Source organism: Myotis myotis, unplaced genomic scaffold, assembly GCF_014108235.1.
Source record: "Myotis myotis isolate mMyoMyo1 unplaced genomic scaffold, mMyoMyo1.p scaffold_m19_p_1, whole genome shotgun sequence".
NCBI lineage: Eukaryota > Metazoa > Chordata > Mammalia > Chiroptera > Vespertilionidae > Myotis > Myotis myotis.
Window position 1 is genome coordinate 7,622,805 of NW_023416313.1, and position 20,540 is coordinate 7,643,344.

The 20,540-nt window shown below is 40.8% G+C and overlaps 1 protein-coding gene across 3 annotated transcripts in view; it reads right to left on the reverse strand.

The window, feature by feature from the left end:
• FBXL5 (F-box and leucine rich repeat protein 5) overlaps positions 1-14,583 on the reverse strand; it is a 32,723-nt gene extending 18,140 nt beyond the window's left edge. For 2 of the 3 annotated variants that reach the window (XM_036329217.1, XM_036329228.1), the window contains exons 1-4: positions 14,414-14,583; positions 5,996-6,211; positions 4,417-4,512; positions 1,128-1,314 (exon numbers count right to left, since the gene is read on the reverse strand). In XM_036329217.1, the coding sequence (XP_036185110.1) occupies positions 1,128-1,314; positions 4,417-4,512; positions 5,996-6,211; positions 14,414-14,497 (583 nt within the window). In that variant the 5' untranslated portion in view covers positions 14,498-14,583. The remainder of the gene's footprint in view (positions 1-1,127; positions 1,315-4,416; positions 4,513-5,995; positions 6,212-14,413) is intronic. The other variant, XM_036329209.1, reaches the window with a different exon arrangement.
• Positions 14,584-20,540: the final 5,957 nt, after the last annotated feature.

The following is a 20,540-nucleotide window of genomic DNA, read 5'->3' on the forward strand; positions in this document are numbered from 1 at the left end:
TCCTATAACATTAATTCAGTAGCAATTTTCTGGGGTGAGAGCAAATTAGGTATACAATAAGGAATATAAAATATAAAAGATTCATTGTTGAAGTACTAGGAAGAATTTGAGGACTTTGTATGATTTGTTTTCACAAAAATATTGTAATGCTATGAACAAATTACTTACTCCAACCCTTTTTAAGTAACAAATATTTTTAAAATAAAGCAGCTATAATTTGCTTTGAAGGAGTGGGAAAATTAAATGTAATAAGTGTGATGCTTTTAAATCCCATGTTATATACTACAATTAAACCAGACACAACAGGCCTTGGCTTGGTGTTAAAGGCCCAAGTTGAATTTCAGAGTGAAGCACACAAGTTTTATAAGTTTAATTATAGCTTAACCTACAAAAACATTTTTGTTTCAACATGCATCTCACCTACTTTGTTAAATAAAAACAGAAAAGGACAAATTTCAAAAAACTTTTTATGCTATTTTAACAGAAGTGTCACTGCTACTGCCCACCTAGAAGAATCAAAGAAATTTTTACTAACCTAAGGATGCCAATATTTTAAAACAATGTTTTAAATGGCAAAGCTATCAAAGACAAATAAAAATAAAAAGGAGGAAGTAGTCTAAGAAAAAAGTAGGCATATTTTGCCCTGGCTGGTGTGGCTTAGTTGGGTGTTGTCCTGTGCATTGAAAGGTTGCCTTGAACCCAGTCAGGACACATGCCCAGGTTGCAGGCTCGATCCCCGGTGTGGGGCACAAGGCAGCCAATCAATGATTCTCTCTTATCTTTGATGTTTCTATCTCTCTCTCCCTCTCCCTTTCTCTCTGAAATCAATACAAATATATATATATGAAAGTTGGATACTGCAAACGTGCTCTGTATATGAGTTTTCAGCAATTTTGATAGGCCAATTATTAGTTTGTGTATATATCAATCCCTTTAAGAAATACAACATTCATGTGGCCCAAGTATGAGATGCTAAATTATCAAACACTAAGTTCTAAGATAGAAACTAATGTCAATTAAATTTATACTTGAAATTAAATGACTTAAATTATTCCTCAAACAAAATCTAAAGTTCATATCAACAAAAGCAAATAGCCTTGAAACTAATAAATCACTTGCTATCTCACCTTTATCTGACTTTTCATCCACAGAATATTTAAAAAACTTCTGTCGCTCTTCAGCTTGATTCCACAGGCTAAGACCTCTAAGGAGTTCTGCAGTATCCTTTTGAGAGCAATGTTGTGCAATCACTTTCTTTTTAATATCCTTAAGCTCTTCATAGGTAAAATATTCCATTAACATGGGCTGAAAAACCTAAATTAAACAAAATAGTCATAAGGAAATATGCTTAATTATTTTATTTTACTCTACACCCTTTAAATTATTAATGGCTATAGTATTATGATCACCTATTTCAAAGAGATAAAAATTTTAGTTGTTACCACCAAGTTAGTATATCCAAAAATTATAGAGAAGAATATCACCAAAAAGATCCTTCTCTCTATGAATTCTCTGGCTAAGTCAATCCCTAAACAATTTCAAAGCATCAGAACGAGGTCTTCCTGTACAGAGCTTGTCCAACACTCTTCACTCTTCTCTAGAGTTAGACAGTTAGGTCAGTTAACTGCCTTCTGCTAATACAGTAACTGGCCTCTACCCACCCAAACAAGGCTCTAAATCAGGGGTGGGCAAACTTTTTGACTCGAGGGCCACAATGGGTTCTTAAACTGGACCGGAGGGCCGGAACAAAAGCATAGATGGAGTGTTTGTGTAAACTAATATAAATTCAAAGTAAACATCATTACATAAAAGGGTCTTTTTTTTTTTTAGTTTTATTCATTTCAAATGGGCCGGATCCGACCAGTGGGCCATAGTTTGCCCACGGCTGCTCTAAATCCTAGGAGAATGGGGCCCAGCTCTACTGAGACTTTCAACCATTCAACATTACCTAGATTTCTTCTTCAAAATAGATGCTTAGTCTCAACTGCTCATTTATACAGTTAGAACCTTTAGAGATGGCAGGTTTTTTTATGGTGCTACAGATAATTTTGATGTGCATCACAGGTTAAAAAACACTGCTCTAGTAACTCTGTGGTTTCAGTGCTGGTTGCTTATGATGATAACTTGGGGAATCTTTTAAATATACCCATACTGACATCCCACCTGATTTAACTGGTCTAAAAAGGGCTTTAAAGTATTTTGGTTTTGTTTTTAAATACCAATCCAATCTAATAAAAGACAAAAAGGGTAATTAACTGTACCTCCGCTATGCTTCCCATTGGCTAATCAGGGCGATATGCAAATTAACTGCCAACAAAGATGGCAGCCAGAAGCCACACAGCTGAAGTGAACATGAGGCTTGCTTGCTCCAGTGATGGAGGAAGCCAAGGTTCCCCGCCTGCCGCGGCCCGGCTCTGAGCCCGAAAGCAACAATGTTTCAATTGTAAAAGCTAAACAAACCCCAGATACCTGCTTTCAGCCGGCTGGCCGTGGCCTCAGAGCTGGAAGCGCCAGTGACAGCAACAATGTTTCAATTATAGAAGGTAAATAAATCTCAGAATAAAAAAAGGAGAGGCTGGGAGCTTCAGTCGCTGGCCAGCCTGAAAATGGCCCTCAGCCCCTCACCCAGACTGGCCAGGCACCCCAGTGGGGACCCTCACCCTAAAGGGGGTGTGGCCAGCCTGAAAACAGCCATCAGTTCCTCATCCAGGCTGGCCAGGCACCCCAGTGGGGACCCCCAACCTGAAGGGGGTGTGACCAGCTGCAAACACCCATCAGCCCCTCACCCAGGCTGGCCAGGCACCCCAGCGGGACTCCCACCCTGATCCGGGACACCCTTCAAGGCAAACCAGCCGGCCCCCACCCGTGCACCAGGCTTCTATCCTATATAGTAAAAGGGTAATATGCAAACTGACCCTAACAGCAGAAAGACTGGGAGTGACTGGTCACTATGACACACGCTGACCACCAGGGGCAGACGCTCAATGCAGGAGCTGCCCTCTGGTGGTCAGTGCACTCCCACATGGGGGAACTCTGCTCAGCCACAAGCCAGGCTGATGGCTGCCAGTACAGCAGTGGTGGTGGGAGCCTCTCCTGCCTCCTCAGCAGCGCTAAGGATGTCCAACTGCAGCTTAGGCCTGCTCCCCGCTGGCAAGTACACATCCCCCGAGGGCTGCCGGGCTGCCAGAGGGATGTCTGATTGCCATCTTCGGCCCAATCTCCCAGGGAGCAGGCCTAAGCCAGCAGGTGGTCATCCCCCAAGGGGTCCCAGACTGTGAGAGGGCACAGGCTGGGCTGAGGGACCCCCCACCCCCACCCCCAAGTGCACAAATTTTTGTGCACCGGGCCTCTAGTCTGATTATAAGGTGAAGCTATAGTTAAGAATCACCATAATAACTAATTTACAGATGAGTAAGAAGCCAGTTCTTTATCAAATATTTTCTCTATTCCTTACCCTGATATTCATTCCACTTTGGTTGTTTTTTGTTTTTGTTTTTGTTTTTAAGTAAGAGTAAGTTTATCAAAGCTTGAAACAGTGAGGCAAAGGAAGGGCCCCTGGAGACAGGATCGGAGGGTAAGCCCAAAACCAGCTGCCACCGCCCAGTGCTTCCCTGGGTGCAGGCTCGTCAGGATCCTTACAGCTTAGGCTAGAAAAAGCAAAGCGCACGCCTAAGGAAAGTGGGGCGAGGGTGTGCTCAAAGAAGAGTGTGCCCATCTCACTTCAGAGAAAGAAGAGAATGAGAAAATATTTTGCTCTTCCATTCAGTGATATCCTAATACATGTACACGAGGCATAAAAGATTGATAAGTTTAACACCATCTTTTAATTACTAAAATCCACTACTAAAAAAAAAACCCTAAAAATTCTTTATTAGCCTGGAAATACAGGAAGAGTTTAAAGAATCCTCTAAAGGTTCTGAAAATACATTAGGGTGACAAAAAAAAGTTATGAACATTCAATATAGTGTCATCTGCATAAGAAAATAAATATTGAATAAATGAATTAAATAATTCATTTAATGAAAAGCAACAACCTTTCTGAGGTTTAAGAAAAAAACTGCCTTTTTCTCTAGTGTTCTAATGTATTATTTTGAAGAATCAAAGGCAAAATAACATTTATTTATTTATTTATTTATTTCTCTATCTATCTATCTTTCAAAATATAAGAGAAAGTTTATTTGGAAAATCACAGAAGTAATAGAAGTGAGCCAGCAGGAATGCGTAGGCTCCGGAAACAAGTTACAGAGACAGAATAAGAGTCCTAGGAGCTTAGGAGAGGGAAAGGCAAAGGTTCACCCCTGAAAGAAGAAAAGGTGGAAGAAAAGGCATACGCGTGCTCTGAGAGGTAGAACAAGCCCAAAATAACATTTTTAAAATTTATAAATCAAAATCACAAGGAGGAAAAATTATGTTTACCTCCTCTTCTTCTTTCATATGAGGAAGAAAATCTCTTGTAAATGCCTCCAATCTCTCTTTCAGCTGTTTCTCATAATTCAACTGCTCATATTCATTCTAGAAACAAACAAAATAAGGAATCTGCAAAAATTCTGCTTCATTATTTCCACTGTACCTGGTCCTAAGAAGTCAGTTTAAAATGCAATATAAAACCTTTAAAAAAAGTTTTAAAAAGCACAAACAAATAGCAAAGTGGTCTCTGTACTTTCTTAGTATAAAAGATGTCTTAAGGCCATCCTGAACCTTGAATTCCTTTAGTAATGGGATCTCATATTTCTTCTTTTAAATGCCATAAAAGGTCTAAAAATAGCAAGTATTTGCTCAAAACTTCTATTGATTTCTAATGTATATATTTATATAATTTCTGTGTCAGTTTTCTTAATATATCTCCAAGTAGTCTATAGGAGCCTTCAGGACTCTTGCCATTACAGAATCCCTTTAAGACAGTAATTTTCAACTGGTATGCCCCAACAATTTTTAAACCATGCAATACCTGACTATTTAGTCAGAGGCACTGACCTCTTTTCCCTTAGATCATTGGTTCTCAACCTTCAGGCCCTTTAAATACAGTTCCTCATGTTGTGACCCAACCATAAAATTATTTTTGTTGCTACTTCATAACTGTAATGTTGCTACTGTTATGAATTGTAATGTAAATATTCTGAAATGTAGGATTGTCTTAGGCAACCCCTGTGAAAGGGTCGTTCGACAGCCAAAGGGGTCGTGACCCACAGGTTGAGAACCACTGCCTTAGATTGTTAAATAAAAAATAACAATAGCCAACACAAATAAGATCCATCCAGTATGAATGAATCAAACTTATACCTATTTTATATTTTTTGGTGTGCCACAGAATTTTAGTAATTAGTTTATGTGTGCCAGGAGATGAAAAAGGTTGAATAAGGTCATCTAGTGTATCTTCCACTAAGCAATTCAAAATACATGCTACATTATCCTACAGAAGACCATATATATTTCCAAAGACAGGTATCAACTACTAAAGGCAAGGAGAGTTCACTACATCTTTCACTACAGTAAATCATTGTAAGTCCAGACAATTGCTAAAAAGTTCCTCCTCATATGAATTAAGATCACATCCCCCTGTAACTTATCTATCACTTCTATATCAGCCCTCTAAACTTAAAATGTGAAAAATTTATAAAATAATGAACTTTCAAAATGTGGGCATATTTTATCCCTTTGGTGTTCTCTCTATTCTCTTTTTTTTTTTTTTTTCAACTAATTTATTCAATTGCTTCCTAATATTCTACCCAATGTATTATTCTCTTAAAACTTTATACATTTTCCTGCCCCCACACTGCTTTTAGCTATAAAGGTCCACTTGTTCATGTTATATTCAGAGTTGAAACCCACTACAATAACCCCGAGTAAAGTCTTCCTTACAGTTATTAACAAGTGTCAAAATTTTTATTTTCTGTAACAAAACATCATTTACTATAAAATGCTAACAATTTTTACCAATGACATACCAGAAGATGACACAAGTTGTGATAGTAAAATATCCATTTTTACAACTCACCTTAACGTTCTTCAGTCCCTTTTCAAAGAGGCTAAGCATCTCAGAGAGTTTGTTGTCAGAATGTACATTATAAATGGTCTGGCTGCGTTGTTGAAGCAAACCAATAATGTATTCATTTTCAATCTGCTCATGCATTTTGAACTCCTTAAAAGTAGCATACAGAGACTGCAGAAGAGCACGGAAATCATTGTTGTTGGAAAAGTTGGTTTTAGAAAGCTGAATAAAATTTAAAAAGAAAGGCATAATAAATACATGTAAATATGCACCAATAAGAAATATTGAAATGCATTCTTATGTAGTTTGTACATAGCAAAATAGCTCTCTTATACTTGGTTAACTTGATTAAATTTAGTTTCTTTAAATAAAAGGGATTAGACTAGATTCCCGCCAAACCCAAAATTCCATCAGTCTATACATATGCTAAATACAAATACTCCTATACACAAGAGAATTAATTTAGCTTCTGTAAAAGGAATTATGGGTTAGGTATTAAGAGTAATTTATAGAAAACCAGACCTATGGTCAGTCTAAGATCGGATCCCAGTTCTACCATTTATTTAGCCGGATAACTGTAAGTTAATTTTCTCCCTCCATGTTTTAGTGTCTTTTTGGTGTTAAATGATAATAATAATGACACATATACTTCACAAGTGAAACTAAAATGAATTAGTGCTTAGTAAATGTTAGCTATCATTATTTTGAAAATTAATCATTCAACTTTATAAATTCATGCATTTTTTCACTCTAGTCAGACATTTAATGAGGAGCTACCATGAGCCAGCTATTATTTCTGATCCTTGGGATACATCAGTTAACACAAAACGACATCTCTGCCTTAATAGGGCTCACATTCTATAATGTATGTGAAGGGAAATAAGACAATGAATAGTAGCCACAATAAGTAAGTAAATTATCTAGAAAAGGGGTTGGCAACTTTTTTTGTGAAGGGCCAAGCAGCAAATATTTTAAGTTTTGCAAAGCAATTCAGCTGTTGTAATACAAAAATAGTCATACAAATGAATGTGGCTGTATTCCAAAAGAACTTTATTTATGGACTTAATTTAATTTTCATATAATTTTCACATCCTAAAATATTATTTTAATTTTTTCAAACAATACCTTCTGAGCCACACAAAAACAACTGCAGACTTTTATCCCAAGAAATGTCGCATAAGATGACTACAAAATTCACTAGTGTCTAATTTCAGCAAATACTATCATGTGTCACTTTATTTTTTAAAAATTTAAAATAAGTTAGTAGAAATAAGAGATAAATCAAAAGAAAACATTAATAATGGCTATAAAAGTTTTAAAAATAAGAAAAGCATGGCAAAAAAAAAGGTAAAAAATGCCCCACCGGTGTGGCTCAGTGGTTGAGCGTCGACCTATGAACCAGGAAGTCACAGTTTATTTAATTCTTGGGCAGGGCACATGCCTGGGTTGCCCTCTTGACCCCCAGCGGGGGGCATGCAGAAGGCAGCCAATCAATGATTCTCATTGTTGAGTTCCTCTCTCTCCCTCTCTCTTCCTCTCTAAAATCAATAAAAATATATATATATTTTTTTTTTTAAAAAAAAAGGTAAAAAATGTCCTAGGCCCTGGCCAGGTAGGTCCGTTGGTTAGAGTGTCATCCTGATATGCAGGGTTGCGGGTTCAATCCCAGGTCAGGGCACATACAAGAATCAACCAATGAAAGCATAAATAAGTGGAACAACAAATCCATGTTTCTCTTTCACTCCCCTAGCCCCCACGACATTCCCCTCTCTCTCAACTCAATTAAGGAAAAAAAAAGTCCTCATGTGAGTTAAGAAGAGTAATATCTTAAAAAGACATGCAGGAATTCTGCATATATTCTCAGTGACCTATTAGAAAATCTTTCAGATTTAAACACCAGCTAAGGTAAAGCCCAGGTGCAGGATCCAGACTGAAACCAAGTCACATATATAAAAGTACTTTATTTTATATGTAGAGTCAATCCAGCATAGTGGTTAAAGTGCTGACTCTGGAGCAGCGATTCTCAACCTGTGGGTCGAGAACAATGAAAATACATCCTGCATATCAGATATTTACATGACGATTCATAACAGTAGCAAAATTACAGTTATGAAATAGCAACGAAAATAATTTTATGGTTGGGGGTCACCACAACATGAGGAACTGTATTAAAGGGTCGCGGCATTAGGAAGGTTGAGAACCACTGCTGGAGCCAGATTGCTTAAGTATGAATCCATCTCTGTCAGCAAAAGCCATCAAATTGCTCTGTGCCTCGGTTTCTTCATCTGTAAAATAAGGCTAATAATATTAACTACCACATAGGGTTCTTGTGAAATTTAATAATATATTTAAAGAACACAGACTGTAATATATGTAAGCCTTACTTGGGCTTTTCTGTTATTTCTATAGTTAGTTCAAAACTATTATTAAAACTACTCGTTAGTTTTTCTCCACTTGAAAATAACTTTTAAAACTGATACTAAAGTCAGTAAATTTAGCACTTAAAAAAATAACCAGTACATAAATGATTTAACTTTTATAAAATTGTTTATGAGTTGTTGTTTTTTTAAATTTTGTTTGCCTCTGTAAAGTTATTCAAGCATATAGGCTTGATTGAGAAAAAAAATAACCCATACACTAATAACATCTGGGACATATTGAGGCCTATGCTGTGCTAAATATTATACAAAGTACTTTTAGGTATTATCTTAAAACAATCATAGAAAGTTATATTTCCCATTGTATAAGTGAAAAACCTGAGGCTCTGAGAAAATAACTTAACCCAAACCAGACAGGTAGTAGACAACAAAACAGAGATAAATCTCTATTATTCTAAAATCTATGTTCTTTCCACAAGATACAATGTTAGTCCCAATCATAAAGCTATCTCTTCAGATCCAATAGTTAAAAAGAATGCCAGCTCTAAAGCAAAAGTTCTCCCTAGGGAATTGACTTTGCCTCCCAGGAGCTACGGGCAAAGTCCAGAGACATTTCTGGATTGTCACCATTGCAGAAGTGATACTGACCTCTAGTGGGTAAAAGTCTGGGATAGGGCTAAACATCTACAGGACAGCCCCCACAACAAAGAATCATCTGGCCCAAAACGTCAATAATGCTACATTTGAGAAATGCTGCTTTAAAGTAGTGTTTTTTAAATGTTTAATTATTATCCTTAGTATGAAATACACTGCAATCTACACACACACACATCACAAACATTTCAAAAAATTTCAGCAAACAGTATTTCCCTAACCTGTGATGTACTCTAATATTTACTTTTCCATTTCATGTTTTAATGCTGTTTCTGACCCACAAAATTGACTTAATGACCCACAAACGGGTCATAGGATACACTTTGAAAAACAATGTTCTATAGTAGGCTATAAAAGTTCCTAAGTGACCTATAAACTTGTATACTCTGATGCCTAGCAAATTCAACAAAGAACCCTTGTAGAACACAATACACATAAATAAACAAATAGTAACAACCAGTAACATGGTATCTCCCTTATTTTAAAAATTGAGAACTGACTCTGTCTCAGGCACTCTACAACCTAAAAATCTTAGAGCCTGGCTTCAAATTGATTTGAAAAGTGTGTCACTTAAATACTAGATAATAAGTTCAAAAATAGATATGAAAATAACAACAAAACCCGAACACTATTATTACCCCAAATTAGGTTTTACTTTTTGTCTACTCAGCCATACAATGCTTACTTTTAGTCAAGGGAGATTTACATGTAATGAAGAAACCCAACTATCTCTGGTCAAACTAACTCTACAAATAGAAAAAAAAAACTGGTTCACCAGGAAAATGTTTTGCATAAAACCATACAGCTCATAATAAACAGCAGAATCAGTAAGGTAATGCAAAAAAACATGGGCTTCAGAAGGGAGAGAAATCCTAAGATTAAAATCCAGGCTCCCCTAATTACTAGTTGAGTGAGTTGGGCAAGTTACTTAACCACTAAGTCCATTTCTTCATCTTTAAATGAGGGATAATGCTTGTCTCACAGAGCTCTTGTGAGGATTTAAAGAAATAACATAAGCATGTAGTAAGAACTCCCTGAATACCCTTTTCCTTCCTCTCCTAGCTCTTAATTCAACATTCTCTCAAGAAGCCAATCTTCTCAATGCCAGTCAATAAGTTTTTACAAGTATGCAAAGAAATAGAAAAACAAGGAAAACTAAAGGAATTCTTCATAAAGCTATACTAGTATTCGTTTAATTTTAAAAAATAATCTGTTCAAATTATTCTGAGCTTACTTCCTCCTTAGTTGCTTTGGTCATAAATTGTCCTTTCTTTATAAAATGATAAAGTAAATGACACTTTTAATATTCATACCTGAAAAACTTGGGCACTCCATAAAGCCTCCACTTGAATTTTTTATAACTGGCTTATGTGTAAGCCTGGGAATCTCTGTTCCATGCATATCCTAAACCACCACCTACTTTGTTCTCAGAAACCAGTCTGAAGAGACTCTAAGACCAGTCCCAACACTTTAATATACCTCTTGGCTCCCTCTATTCTGCATTTGGATTTCCATCCTACCATAGAGGTTTGAGTGTAAATTCCTTAAGAATTAGGACCTCATCTCACATCGCCAACACAAGTTACTATACATCCAACTGACAGAAGAAACTCAACGCTCACTGGTAGAATTAATGTTGTTAAATTCTGAGGATTAGAGGAAAGACTGAAGAATTGGAATAAACTGGAAAAAGAATGTCAGTCGATGCAAATGTTCACTAAAATTATCCCAATTGGGAAGGTCAGTAAATTTGCAAAAAGATTTCATAAAAAAACTGTTGCCAAAAATATTTTCCAGGAACTACTCTGATTTCACACACAGAAAATTAAACTAGGACTCGTGATCCTGACTTGGGTTCTCATTTGGATCTATCACTAGATGCTTATGTACGCTTGGTCTAGCTAACCTAGGCCTACAAGTCCAACCTAGCTGCTTCTTTATAATTACTGGGCAGAGTCAACATTAAGAATACAGTGAAAGCCCAAGCTGGTTTGGCTCAATGGATAGAGCATCAGCCTGTGGTCTGAAGGGTCCCAGGTTCGATTCCGGTCAGGGGCACATGCCTGGGTTGCAGGCTCAGTCCTCAGTAGGGGATGTGCGAGAGGCAGCCGATCGATGATTCTCTCTCATCATTGATGTTTCAATCTCTCTCTCCCTCTCCCTTCCTCTCTGAAATCAATAAAAATATACTAAAAAAAAAAAATACAGTGAAATAACATGCTTTGTATCTTTTTAGTTTGAGTATAAAAACTAGTTCTCATTTTGTAAAGTTTTAATGTAGGCTGTTTGGGTTGGATATCCCTGGTCTATGAAACCAAAAGACGGTGAAGGCAAAACTTGGGTTTGCAAATGAGTAAAAACAAATAGTCTATTCAGCCATTATAAAAAACTTATTTTTTTCCAAGATAGTTCCCAAAAAACGTCCTAGGAGAGTTCCATTAACTATTAGCATCAAGAAGAAATCCGGATGTAGAATTCTTATGTAGCCACCCCTCCTCTCTCCCCAAATCACCTTGGTCTCTGATCCATAGGTCAGAAAATTGTACCATTAATCTTCTTGATGACTATATACAGCAATCTCATTAACTACCTGTAATTAGTTTGGAATTGGTGATGATTTTCACTTATGCTATATCAAATTGAAAATGCTTCCACCCTAGCCAGTTTGGCTCAGTAGATAGAGCACTGGCCTGCAGACTGAAGGGTCGCAGGTTTGATTCCAGTAAAGAGCACATACCTATGTGTCGCAGGCTTGATCCCTGGCCCCCGGCACGTGCAGGAGGCAACCAATTTATGTGTCTCTCTCACATCGATGTCTCTCTCTGTGTCTCCCTCTCCCTTCCACTCTCTCTAAAAATCAATGGAAATAATATGCTTGGGTCAGGATTAACAAAAAAGAAAATGCTTTTTAGTTATTGCAAGAGGAACATTTAATTAAAAAGAATCTTATTTGACTCAAATATTGTTTTTAGAAATGGCTCTGTAATTTTCAAATTTGTTCTAGTGTTCTCAATCACCAGGTAATGACATACAAAACTAGTGATTAACTTTTTAAAATTTTAAAATAAGGCTGGTTAGTCTAGTATATAATTAAATAAATTTGGGATTCCTAATTATTTTAGTAGAGTAGCAAGCATTTAGAAATCCAATGAAGGCCACAAACCTCCGAGGGAAATGTACACATGCACAAAAATTTTCATCACCATTTCTGGTGATCCCTGGACTACATCTCCCCAAATCTAAAACGGAGAAGACTTCAGAATCCACTAGTCCTCACTAACTTTTCCTTTTTGATTTTGAGAAAGTAAAAAACTCCCCATTTTTTTTTTCTTTGTTGCAATTAAAGGATACTGTCAGAGAAGCTAAAAACACTAAGTAAGCTAACTCAAAAAAATCAGGGGTTTGTTACTCAGCTTACCTACCGACTGGCTAACTAACCCATTCTTGATGCCTCTCCTGGATAAGCAGTTCTCACCCTTGGCTACACACTGGGCTCACCTAGCTTGACATATACAATCACATGCCCCTTAACGACTGGGCTACATTCTGAGAACTTCGTCGTTAAGCGGTTTCATTGTTGTGGGAACACCAAGCTAGATACCATCTAAGTATAGCCTACTAGACACCGAGGCTACATGGCATGTAGCCTATTATTGCTCCTGGGCTACAAACCTGTACAGCATGTTACTGTACAAAACCGAAGATTAAATCAAGCACAAGAGAAAATAATGCAGTCAAGAGATGTGCCATGACATGACATACAGCAAACTTTCTTTACAAGCAGAAAAAGGACACTCGAGAGAGAAAAAAAAACAAAACAACAAAAAGTACAGTATAATAAATACAGAAACCAGCAACGGAGCCGCCTGTTATCATCAAGTACTATGTACTGCGCGGAATTCCACGCGCCATACTTTCACTCAACTGGCCGGGCTTCACCACCAACGCGTGAGTCATGCGCTGGGGACACAGGCTGCAACGTCACTGGGCCACAGGAGTCTTTCAGTTACACTATCATCGTACGGGACCCAGGTGGCATATGCGGTTCCCCTGCTAGAACACGGAAGTCATTCCGTGCACATGACTGTACCTGGATCCTGATTTTACTGGTTTAGGCATCAGAATTTTTAGCAGCTTTTGGGGTGGTCCTCACAAGCAACCAAGGTTGACAAGCACTGTCCCAGAATACCTTGGTGTTCATACCTATATCTGAATCAGGTGGTTTTTTTGTTTTTGTTTTTTTAATTTTCAAAATGAAGGGAAGGGAAGGATGGTTGCGGGCGCCCTTGAAGTGGTTGGTTTGAGCGTGGCCTAGCGAGGAACACGCTGGCATCCTCCAACCGCTTCACGGGGCTGCGAGAACGCCTCTCGTAACGGGCTTCTGCTTCATGCTACGCAACTTCTGAACATCCGTAAGAGTTGATTTCTGTGCTTAAACAATCGTTGAAATAGTTTGTTTGTTTTTTAATTTGGTTCATTTCTAGGCGAAACGTAACTGCCCCCACGTTTTCAGGATATCCACATGGACTTTGCCCAATGTAAATTGACAAAAACAAAAACCGAGGATTCTTACTATTGTTTTAAAATCATTAGCAAAAGGCCCTGAACCACCTCCACAAAAGTGCTTGCTCAGTTGTGCTCACCCCATTAAGAGTCCAAAAACCAACTTTTTCCGAGGCCCCTTACACCCGAGCCCACGTCAAGAATTCCAACACCTACAAGGCGTAAGACCTCGGGGCAATAAAAAGTTGCAACGAAAAAATAACCACCGACCAAGAGGGGAAGGCTCGCTCGTTCCTAAGCCGGGAAACCTGGGTGTTCTCCCCCATCCAACCAGTGAGAAGCTGGGGCTTAGCTGAACCGGGGTGCTTGGAGAAGCGTCCCCCGGAGCCAGGAAGCAAGCGGGAGGTTCGGGAGATGGATGGCTGGGTGGGTGTTTGCAAAGGACCGGGGAGCCCCCTAACCGGCCGCGGACATTGCGGGGCAGTTGATGGGAGGCGGGACAGCGGCGGAAGCGGCCTGCCCCCCGGGCTGCTGGGAAGCCCACCGCAGGCGGCCGCCCCGGAGTCCCCGGAGATCGGTGCCCCGCGCTCTCCGGGCGCAGGAGCCGGAGGCAGGCGCGGCCGCGGGAAGCCGCCCCCGGCCGGGAGGACCCTGCCGCCAGCCCCGAGGGCACGTCCCAGGCGGCGGGGTGGGCGGGGGCGCGGGCCCCCGGGGAAGGTGCGGGGCGGCGAGCGCGGCGCTGACAGCTACGCAGGCGGCGAGCGGCGATCGGGGCGGCGCGGCCCGGGGGGGCGGCGGGCGCGACGCAGGCCAGGCCGCCAGGGACCGGCCCGCTCCTCCCCGCCGCCCGCGCCGCCCGGAGCAAGAGGCCCCGCACGCACGCCGTTACCTTGTCGCAGTACAGCCCCACCAGCTGCTTCATCCGCCAGTGCGGGGCGGTGAACACGTCCACCTCTTCGGGGAAGGGCGCCATCGCCGCTGCCTCAGCCTCCGCCTCAGCAGCCGCGGCCGCCGCCTCTCCATAGACTCCCTCGCCGCGGGGCAGAGGCGGCGCGCCCCCCTGCGCATGCGCCCGCCCCGTCGGCGCGCGCACCCGGGCAGCCCGGCCGGTGGCGCGCGGGCCGCCGCCATGCGGTGCCCCCCCCGCCCACGTGACCCGGCGCCTGGCGCAGGCTGAGCTCCCACCTCCGTCCTTCACTCTGTGCGTTCCTTACCCTCTTCGCGTGTCGCGCAGAGGAACCCAGGCTTATTCTTGTTTGTTATGCAACGTAAAACGCATTATCTGTGGAGACGGGGTGTCGTTCCAGGGGCGCTCTCGGCGCATCTCTGTCCCATACGCCCACCAGACCTTGAGGCCAAGGCAGCCATGCACAATGGTCGCCGCAGGACAGGGAGCGCTGCCTGCCCGCCTGGGCCCTGATGCCCGTGTGCCAGGGCGACTGTGCTGTGCGTGGCCCTGCCCTCCTGAGCCGCCCTTTGCCTCCTGCCATTCCCCTTTGTGCGTCTCCACCAGCCAGGGCTGACCTCCCAGCGGCTGGTCACAGACCCCAGTGACCCCAGCAGGCAGCCCTGGGCAGGCGCCTGGGTCTACTAGGGGCAGGGCAGGGATCAAGATGCTCGCTGGGCATCTCCTACCATCTCTGGGGCAGGAGGGAGGGACGGGCCTTGGAATTCTGGAGGCTCCAAGAAGGGGGAAATTTCAGGGCATCGAGGAGCTGGGAAGGCGCCTCGATCACTGGAATGGCAGGTCAGGGATGTCAGAGAGGCCTGGGCGGTGGGGGACCGGTGAGTAGTCACAGAAGAGTAGTGTGGTTGAGTACCTTGAGGCATGTCCACTTTAAACAGCCCAGAAAGAAAGGAGCCTTAAGGAGATCACTGTTGTCAACCTAAGAAACATTCAGATCTGTGAAGAAGTTCTGTGAGTTTATTTGAGTCAAACTGTGGACAAATGCTGGAAAGCAGAATATCAACAGTTTGAGATAATGCTGGAGGGTGGCAGGTTTGCACCTGTTTTATGCAGTGCGATCAAAAGAGGAGATGGAAGTGGGTTACAGGAAACCCACTGGCCATAGATTAGGGAGGTGGAAGAAAGCAAAACCGGGAAACCTCTGGGATTGGATAAAAAGTGAAATGATAGGCACATACTTCTTTTACTTAGGTGGGTGCAGGGTACTTAATTAACAGTCAACAATTAACAATGAGGGGATTTGTGGTCTCTGCAAGAGTAGTGCCTGTGCTTTGAGGGGTCCGGAGAAAAGGGAAATTACTTTCACATTCCAAAAATACGCAAGTGTGGATGCAAAATGACAATAGACAGGCTCAGTTAAGGTAAAGATTGACCTTTGTCAGAGAAGATACCAGCCTAGGACATAACTACCCACCATAAACTGCTTTTAGATTTACAAAGTTTTCATTTCAGACCATCCTTTGGGTTTACTTTAGATCTCTGAGTTTGCAAGCCTGCCATGCAGCCTTCCCTGAGCTAGTCAGGTTAGCATATGGCCCATTCTCACCCACATTGCCAAAAGAAACATTTATGTCTGTCTCCCACAGGTCACCTGGTCCCTACCCCAGCCCTCCAGACCAGGGAGCCCATTTTATGGGCACCATTTCTTACCTGAAAAGGGGACCTGGCCCAGACAAGGTCTGCCTAGTGCTACTGGTAGTGTGTGGGTTCTTGACTTCCTGCAGGAAAATTTCACAACACAAGTCCTGGTGATGTTGAGAGGAAGTTTATTAAAGCTGGGGACAGTGAAACAAGGAAGGGTGTAGGATAGAAGAAGCAACAGGAGAGCGACTAGTGAGGCTGCTTTGTCTAGAAATGTTACAGCAAAGAAATGAGCAGAGGAGGGGCTGCTTTAGCTCCCTGGGAAGTCAGAGAAAAGGAACTTTGGGGGCAGGTTTAGGGGGTTAGCTAGGGACCAGCTGCCACTGCTCATTGCTCTCCTAGTTGCAAGTCTCATGGGGTCCCTTAAAGTTTAAGAGATGCCCCTTGGGGTGGGAGGAGGGAAGGGGAAGCATAAGGACACATATGTAATACCTTAATCAATAAAGAAAATTTAAAAAAAGAGAGATGCATGCTTGTGGGAGAAGATGAGGGGGGAAGGGAAAGGTTCGAGCCCTTTGTCTTGAGGGCTTTTATCTCTCTTTTGCAGGGGAGTGGGAATCCTAGGGGAGGTCTCAAGAGGGTTTCAGCAGAATATTCATCAGTTTTCCTGATGTGCCTTTAAGGGTTGTGGTCTCTACTGATTGGTCAGCGTCATTGCAGCTAGTCCTGGCATGGTCCACCTGGTTTTGCTGCTTTTCTGGGCCTGGAGCTGAAATATAACTGAGGCCTAGATGTTATCTCTAGGGACGTGACCTTCTGTATCTGGCTGTAAATTGTTCGGACAGTGTGTTCAGCTGTCTGTTTCCCCATTTTACTTGCCAAGGAATTTTTCTAGCTTCTTACTATCCTGCCTCACATTTACCCTGATCAACTCTCCACTGGTTGGCTGGAGGACCAATGTACACACATACACACAGACACAAAGTGTGGGGGGGTGGCGGGGGGGGACAGGAAAGGCTGAGAACCTGGGAAGGGTTATGTTACTTGCTTAATGGTGAGTAAAGAGTGAAAAAAATAAAATGGAGTCACTATATTCAAGTGTGACTCTGTGTGTTCGGTTGACAATGACCATAAACTTGAGGAGGGCAAGAACCAGACATGTTCTGTTCACCTCTTATATGCCTATTACCCATCACAGTTCCATGACACCATTGGCAGTAGTTCTCAACCTTCTGGCCCTTTAAATACAGTTCCTCATGTTGTGACCCAACCATAAAATTATTTTCGTTGCTACTTCATAACTGTAATGTTGCTACTGTTATGAATCATAATGTAAATATCTGATATGCAGGATGGTCTTAGGCGACCCCTGTGAAAGGGTCATTCGACCGCCAAAGGGGTCGCGGCCCACAGGTTGAGAATCGCTGCCATAGGGGTTTGATAAATATTCTGGTTTTGCCAGATACTACTTGTATGACCTTCGGTAAGCTACATGACTTCTCTGGGCCTCATGCATAAAATAATTGCTATGGACTAACTCTAAAGAGGGCCCTCACCATGCTGGCATCCTGATCTTGGACTTTAAACATCCAGAACTATAAGAAATAAATTTCAGTTGTTTATGAGCTCCCCAGTCTATAATATTTTTATATAGCAGTCTGAGCTAAGACAAATTCTTACCTTATAGGATTGTTGTGAGGATGAAGAGAGTGCATATATTTGAACTGCTTATACTAGTACCTGGGACATAGTAAGTACTGTCTGTCAGCTCTCATTATTTATTTTTACTTTATTTTATTGATTTTTAGAGAAAGAGGAAGGGAGAGAGAGATGTCAATTTCAGAGCAAGACATCGTCAGCTGCCTCTGTACTCTCCCTACCTGAGATTGAGCTTGCAACCCAGGCATGTGCCCTGACCAGGAATCAAACCAGCAACCTTTCAGTACATGGGATGATGCCCAACCAACTGAGCCACACTGGCAAGGGCCAACTAACTTTAAATACACCATGTTTTATTTCCCAATGCCTGTCTGTGTCTGTGCTGTTTGTCTGTGTATCCCCTAGAACCAGGCACATGAAATAGGCATTGAACAACCAAAAAATCCATGAACACAGTTTCATTGTAACCCAGAATTTGAAGTTGTGTAGTCAGCTAAACAATAAAAACAGCCACTTTGGACTCTGGCCATTTCAGGGAATTAGTATAAAATGACAAAATGAAAAAATAATACTGAAGTAATTAATGATAAGTCCTGTGGGTCATTCTTCCCTTTGAAAGAAGCTGTTAACATCACTTCCATATGCTGAGTAATGTAGCAATTAATAACCTGATATATCCAGACAAATGATTGATTTACATTAAACTTTAGCCCCAGAAAGAAGACATTGATCAATTTAGCATTGTTATTGTAGGATATTGCAACTACAGCAGATCAGGAACTCTTATTGAGGCCAAGGTTGTTGGTTTAATCACCTCCCTAGGATTCCTTCTGGTATAGGACAGCAAAGAAATTCTAACTGACCACCTAGCTCCTGGCCGAGGAGACTGGGTACACATATAAACGGGGCAGTGAAAATCTGCACTGTATAGTGAGTGTTTGGAGGACATGTGGTTTCTTCTTTCTCATTCTCTCGGAAAAACTGCATGCTACCAGGAAAACAAAAGATGCCAAATCATTCCCTTGTGACCTAAAAATATGACACCGGTTCACTTCTTTAGTGTTTTTGAATCCTAGCTTGAGGGCAGTGGAAAGGGTACTGGTCAGGGAAAGTCAACTCCAAGACATTTAACTCTTGTTTATTTGAGTGTGTGACTCAGCACTTTCCCCAACAGGGGGTTAGTTGTGAAAACAAGCAATGAAAGAATGTTGCTATTGTAAAACAGCTGGAATTCCATTCCTAACTCCTACCAGAGTTAATCCTCCCGGTCAGTCAAAAGAGCCAATCAACAACTGTTACAGCATTAACAAGAAAGCTGTGAGTAGGGATGATGGCATTATGAAAATAAAAGATAGGCACTGAGTTAAAATGAAAAGCCAGATGCTACTTTTTTTTTCCATTTCCCTTTAAGTTACTTTATATGCAAATGAATCTAGAATCTGAAATATGTAGTTTGCAGTTTGCCCCAAATCCTTACCCCTTTTTTTCACTGAAATAGTGAAAATATAATAAAACCTTTCACAACATGAACAAAAATATTGGAAACAACTTTTTGTGAACAAATCAAGAGGATACCAGATATTAGATAAATAAATTATAGCAATTGTAGCACATTCATTCAATGACAAATAGGCTTGTTAAAAAGCCTAAGATAAACCTATGATCCCTGTGAAACCAATATTCACTAAGTTAAAAAAAAACAATGTAGAGAATATTAATATTCTTTCATTTCTGTTTTTTAAAAATAGATACATTTCTAGAATAACAGCAGAAACTTGTGAGCAAGGTTCTAGGATGTAAAGCAGTTAAATGTCTTTTAAATATGTGCCCTTTGGTACAGTTTTAGTATTTTGCTATGTTCACTTCATGCTCTTATAGTTATAAAAATTGATAAGAAGAATGCATTTTTAAAAAAATTTGGTCAATAATTTCTAAATCTTTAGAAATGCTATTAAAGAAAAATGTTTAATTATATATAATCAGTAGGAACAGTGTTAATTGCAGGTAGAACCATTTTATATTTATCCCCAAATTTTATTCTCACCTGTATTGTGCATCTGCTTTGCCTCTGGCTTTTCTGTTTACAGTGCCGTTTGGTCCACATCCACCTCCTCCTTGGGCCTGGGAGCATCTTGAGGGTAGGTACAGTGTTTTTAATCACATCGGGGAAATGGGTATGATAGAATGTAAACTGAAAAAAGTGGGATCAAAATTGTTCCTACAGTATAATCCACGTTTACGAAAATGCATAAGACTGGAAATGAAGTCTTAACAAGTCTCCTTTGGGTGATATTTTTCTCTTCTTTCCAATGTTTTAAATGAGCATATTTTACTTTTAATGTCAGAAATGCAGAAATGAACACATTACAAACAATCTCATGACAACCATATTCGATAAATACATCTAAAAGAGGTTAAAAGGAAGTATATCAAAATGTTGACAATGGCTATCCTTGGTGGTGAGACTGTGGCTGATTTGGGGACAGGGAGAGCTACGTTTTTCTCAAATTTTTAACAAAAATTTTTCCAAAATTCTGTAGTTGAAAAACAAAAGAATTTTTTTAAGATTTCAGTGTTATGCCCAGCCAGTGTAGCTCAGTGGTTGAGCGTTGACCTATGAACCAGGAGGTTACGGTTCAATTCCCAATCAAGGCTGGATCCCTGGTAGAGGGTGGTGCAGGAGGCAGCCCATCAATGTTTCTCTCTCGCCATTAATGTTTCTATCTCTCCCCCTCTCTATTCCTCTTTGAAATCAATAAAAATATATTATTTTTTTAAAAAGAAAGATTCTAGCCCTAGCTGGTTTGGC